The sequence below is a fragment of the Batrachochytrium dendrobatidis genome, assembly GCF_000203795.2.
Source record: "Batrachochytrium dendrobatidis JAM81 unplaced genomic scaffold BATDEscaffold_2, whole genome shotgun sequence".
Classification (NCBI taxonomy): domain Eukaryota; kingdom Fungi; phylum Chytridiomycota; class Chytridiomycetes; order Rhizophydiales; genus Batrachochytrium; species Batrachochytrium dendrobatidis.
Genome location: NW_006281100.1, coordinates 1,068,676 through 1,074,941, shown reverse-complemented (window position 1 = coordinate 1,074,941; position 6,266 = coordinate 1,068,676). Strand labels below are relative to the sequence as shown.

General features: G+C 38.2%; 1 protein-coding gene across 1 annotated transcript in view; it reads left to right on the top strand.

Annotated features, from left to right (window-relative positions):
- BATDEDRAFT_86256 (uncharacterized protein) overlaps positions 1-379 on the top strand; it is a gene marked incomplete at both ends in the record, with an annotated part of 2,574 nt that extends 2,195 nt beyond the window's left edge. The window contains 2 exons of the mRNA XM_006676996.1: positions 68-129; positions 219-379. Coding sequence (XP_006677059.1) covers positions 68-129; positions 219-379 — 223 coding nt within the window. The remainder of the gene's footprint in view (positions 1-67; positions 130-218) is intronic.
- Positions 380-6,266: the final 5,887 nt, after the last annotated feature.

Below are 6,266 nucleotides of genomic sequence, written 5' to 3'. Positions count from 1 at the left end.
GAACTGACATGCGCAACTTATTACGATAGCTTCCCATGATTCTTGCAGACAATGCTGGCTACGATAGTGCCGATCTTGTTTCAAAACTTCGTGCTTCTCATGCCAATGGAAAGGCTACCTCTGGACTTGGTAATTGATGGGTTATTTTAGGTTTTTGCTATGGCAATATTTGTCAAGATAGTATTAACATTTAAATTTTATGTTTGAACCCAAATCAGATATGTACAACGGTGCTGTTGCAGATGTGCGTGCTCTTGGCATTACTGAGTCGTTTAAACTTAAGAGGCAAGTTCTCTTGTCTGCTTCGGAAGCCGCTGAGATGATCTTGCGAGTAGATAACATCATTCGCTGTGCTCCACGCCAGCGTAATCGCGAATAAGAATAGCAAAAATGAATCTATTGATATGTAGCTTGATATACTTTTATTTATGGATGTGTATGACATACTATGATTTACAATTACGTTGGTGTGAAGCATGGTGAGTGATGCGATCCATTCAGTCATTTCAAAGCAATCACAGTCAAAAACAGTGCAAGATACTGCCATTTGGTAATAAACGGTGTTTATTGAGTGGACAAGATACCGATTATTTGCAAGACAAATGGAATGAACCATCATGTAGTGAACACAGTATACACGCCATATTAAGATACTGTCAAATAGTTTATCAAATGAAAATCTTGCTTTCCAGTTGCAACACAACCATCATAAAGATTCAAGTTGAGATTTGATCCAAAACATCCAAAACGAGATCAGATTGTTAATTTAGCAAAAACTACAGCACTCAGTATTCCCGTGTGGTCCCCCACCACAGTACTGACTGAGCCATCACAAGCTTGACTTCGGAGATCGAACGGGATCCGGTATTTTCTTGTGTGTATGGCCGTAGATGTTAATTGAAACCAATTATACGGTAATATTCGTTAGGTGTGTTTGTCAAATACATTGTGATTTGGTGTCAGCACTTGTAAATCAATACTGCATGACAATCTCATCACCAATGGTCATCTGTTTTATATTGGATCTGAACATTGACAACTACACGTTTGGTGATTGACAATCATATGGACAACCAGATGATTCAATGACACCGCATATCAAACTTGATGTTCAATACTCCAATCATGTCGATAATAGTTGAATATTGTGTAGTTGCTGTTGAAATGCCATTGTTCTTTTAATAATAATATTCAAGAAATAAAGTCTAGTGCTGGATTGTTGAATATTCAACTCTTCAAGCTTTACTTTTATTTGATTAGCCATCTCAAGAACAATGTCACTCCAAGATCAAACTAAAGAATTAACAATCGACTTGCCCACCTGTAATTACAACGTATTCAGTCATCAATGTTTGAACTATTCTGGCGAGGCTTTTGATTCGAGTCGTCTGAAACTTTTTCAAAATGGAAACCAGAAATCTGTGTCGATCACCTTGATAATCAACCAGTGCCTATTGAACCTCATTTTATTGAGGAGCTGGAAAGACCATTCTACTGTTGCTCACTTGGTCCAACTTACAAGACTGTCACTCCTCGTTTTGACACTACTCCTGTTGACAAACTCCACTTGCCTGATGGGTTGATAGATCTGCTTTTGATAAAGACTATTTCGTTTCTTCTGGAGCAACTGACACAACTCTTGATCCATGCTGTCCTCTTACTCGACTGAATAGTCTTGTTTTAAACGACCTACATCCACTCATCAAATCCAAGAGTGATGCTAGTCAAGGTATTGCTAATGTAATACCAAAAGCGCAAATGGATGTGGATATCCTGCTTTGAATCCCATGGTGCACTATACTTTAGTCTGACTTGTTTCCGTTGTTTGGATCTGCCAATGATGGTTGTTTGAAATACTTTGAACCCAAGACTCTATTGGTAGGGATGAGATAGTCTAGCAAAACAACAATACCATTCGAATGCGCCAACAAGACAAGTACCAAACCATCATGACCAGTACCAGCAGAGGAATGAGACTTTTGATGAAATGTGTTGCAACTCGAAATGTCAGATCTTGAATGTGGTTTGATTGGAGATGTTTTGGAATATGAATTTTAGCTTTTGATTTTGCTGGACTATTTCGGCATTCGCAGTGCCAAACCAAGAGAATATTTCGACTTTCTTCACTCGTCTAATAATTTACTTTTGTACTGTCTTTTTCAAGAGACTGAAGTTGATGCAATACAATTTGAGCTGATCAGCCAATTTGGATATATTGGCACTTTTCAGGAGAAACAACTTGCTTTCCAAACATGACTGTCCAATATTGCTTTTAAAGTCCAGTGTGATTCTCCACCTGTATTCTTGTTGGATGAGATTCAAGAGTTGTGTCAATGCACCAATGTTCAATCAATGTTTCAACAGGATCAAGCAGTTTATCATTCATTCATGTCTCTACTTGTTACTCAATTGACTGGAAAACAAACCCCATTTGCATGTGTACAGGAACAAACAACGACAGTATCATATCAATTACAGAAAATTTCAAACCCATTGCAAAGATCCGCTCACTCGGTACTCTTGATGCAGAAACGGACTAGACTTTATTTTGGACACAAATGACTGAATATTTGAACTTTAAACAAACAGAAAAGATGACTTGTTCCTCCAGTTCATTAATTGCTTGTCTGGTATATGCTTCATATCAAATTCCAAGGTTACTTTTTGCGCATTTCGCTTGATTGGATCACGATCGCAATCAGTAGTTTAAAAATACGAGGAATTGACTGTAGTATACCATGTAGAAATGACGAGTTTTTTGAGTGACCATGGATTGACTGTGAAGGATATGTGTTTCATTCCTATGTCTTGCAGTGTTGATTGGAAAGTTGAAAGTGTGGATGATACTGTTTCCAGTACAACGACTCAATAGAATCTCGTTCAATTGTCTCTTGTGTTTCCTTGTTCGGATGACTGTTGTTTTCATTTCATCTAGTATGGGAACAAAAACTCGCAGTACGAGTAAAAACGTATTTATGGTAGAGCCAGAATCGGAATTCAAGACGAGTGTTTTTTGTTGGTCAAGGGTATCAATATTGAACGCTTGTTCCATTCATATGACCAACTTTATCCAAACGATGTTTACGATATTGGAATTTGCTACGACACACTAGTTGCTTGCAGTTTAGCTGTCAAATACTATTTACAAAGTCTTTAGTAATCATAATCTTGTCCCTTTATCAGGAATCATTCGAGTCGATTCAAGTCAGTGCTTATAACATCGTGAAACAGTATCAGACTGATTTTCAGAGTGAATGTATTTACCAGACAAAAAGGCTTTAACGAGTTGTATTGATTTCCCAAAAGCTGATCCATAAGAAACACAATGTCCATTACGATATAATTTACCAGTCATGCCAAATGTCACGCAAGTGAACATTATGGTACAATATAAGCTTTGATATATCCCAGGAGAAAATTAGAGAATCAACTAGTCATTTCAAAAGATAAGAGTGCTCTTGACGATCAACAGTTGTTTTGGCTTTATTGAGCAAAGTAACCAAAAACAATACACAAAAGCAGTATTCTTGAATGGAAGCAGATGCTGTAATGGAATGGAATGATCCTAAAGTTGTTTGAATTGGTTGAAATCAAAGGCTGATTGAAAATAAACAGTCAGGAGTTCGCATGATCATTCAAGTCATGTATATCAAGTATGAATTTGGCATGGAAAGTTACCAACCATTCCTATTCCATCCCAAGATTTTTGACCAGGATTGCCTTTTCAAATAAAACAACAATCTAGACAACTTTGAACACTAATCGATATTGTTCAACGATGACAGTGCGTGCAGCTCAATATTATTGTTGTGTTGATTGACATTCAAAATGCATTCGACACTGTCATGGTTGATGCCTTGATATGGTAACTACAGCATATGTGATTGATACTACGCACACTGGTCTTGTTAACAGCGCTGTACACATGCTCATCAGCTCATGCTCAGACTGGATCATTGGTTTCTAACCCATTTCCAATTGAACATGGAGCCCGGTAGTGATATCCACTGTCAAATTACTGTTCAACATGTTCATCAACGACATACATGATGATATCAACCGATTGTCATTGCATGAGTATCGTGTAAATCACCATCAATGTGAGGGTTCATGTATGCTGACAATATCGTGATATTTGCCGACTCTGATCAATCACTCCAGTTGGCATCTGATGTACTTGCACGATGGATGGAACAATGTCAAATAAGCTTTGGTGTAGTCAAATGCAACATACTCAGTTTCCGTGGTCACAACACTTTGATTCCGAATTACCAGTTGATATGATGCTACACGAACAACAGATTCGTCGTGTTCAACACTACAAATATCTGGATGTTGTATTGCACGAACCACTATCACACCATGTAACTGGACTATAATCAGGTTGCTATATCCAATAGCATGTCAGTTGTGTCCAATTCTTGCAAACCACCAACTCACAATCAACTTTCAGACACGAATATGTTGGCAGTCATTCTAGTAATGATCATGTACGCACTGGATCTGGTTAGTGATTGGTGGTAACTTGACCTGCATACACAGTCAACAGTCAATAACGGTGTGCTACACATATTGGATACAGCAAATCCACAACTGTCAACTCCTTGTTGTTGAAATGGGTTCAGATCACCATCAGCTCACTCACTCGTTGCACCGATGCGATTGCATGATCAACCTGACACCAACCAAACCACACTCGAATATATACGTTCCAGTCATGTGCATGGTGTATTGATTGTCAACTCACAATGTCAACTCCAACACATTCCACCATGATTATGGTCACATCACACCATGCTGATGTATGTCGATCGCTATCACATTGCAAATGACTGTCATCCAATGACTGCAATGCAATACCGTGCATGTATTGTGACTGATACGCTGTGCACCATCAGCCAGTGTGCAACTGTCACTTGATATATCGACTCTGATATGCAACAACATGCTGTGTTTACCATGATCATGTTTTTGATCAACCTTGGACTGATGGTACATGATTTGTCATGTTGGATCGTGTGGATGTGTCATGGACTGCAATTTAGTTGCAGACACACATATGTTTGACATTGACTGATGCATACTGTGCAATGACTGATCAGTGCGGGTGTAATCACACACTTGGTGGTATTGTGCATTATGGTTGTTTGACAATGTATGAATGCTGGATTAGTCAGTTATATGCAACCCATCTGAATCGACCTATTTGGACAAACACTCAATGTAACTGACAACAATGTGTATACATGGCTGTTCGATCAGTCGAGTTTTTGATGGTAACGACCAGTGATAGCCCAGATCTGTATCTGGTAACATTGGTACAGCCATACAGGAGTTGATCAACAAACTTGTATACTGCCAAAATACACTCGTATGGCTTACTTGCATGAGATAACCTTGTGGTTTAGCATCCAAGTTTATTTTAAATAAAATCCACGTAAAATAGTAATATAAATAGTTTAAAGCTGCCAAACAATATGATGAATATGCACATGCGGATGTATCCAGTGATCGTATACCAGCAGATTGGTGCAATATGATTAAACATACTACTGCACTTTTAGTAAATGTGTCTGCATAATAATAGTGTATGAATAACAATGCTTATGTACCGACATGTGTTGACTACAGTAGATTTGCCGCATTATGATGCGGCTACACAGCATATCATGGATGAATCACTAAGCCTGATACTACGCCCTCAACTCCAACAACGAGCCATTGCATAAAGGGAGATCTTTTTAAAATACTTTGGCATTGTTAGCAATAAATCACCACGAATTTTGACAGCACAAGCTTTTTGGAACGGCCATTTAAGGAATACGCTTTTAGTATTATATACTCTAATGGATATAAATACAATATAAATCAATGTGTTGAATGACAATCATTACAATTTACTCAGCCAAACCAATACAATGAAACTGTCAATCACCGTACTGTCATCGATCCTTGCTGTCTGCTCAGTCACGATTGCCAATCCAGTTGATCCCAGTTCGACTACAAGCATTGAATCTACTTCCAACATAGCTGCTCCTAGTGAAACTTCAATTGCAACTGGTGAACCAGACTACTCAGAAGATCCTAGCCCATATAATCTATATGAATCGTATTGTCATCCAATTACGCTGGATGGAGTAGCAATGATTCAGTTATTTGCATCAAGTATGCATATGACTAATCAAATAAAAAAAGAAATCAACAAGAAAATAGCAGAGATTAAAAGCCAAAGGAAAACGCTGAGGAAGTTGGAGCAAACAATTGGC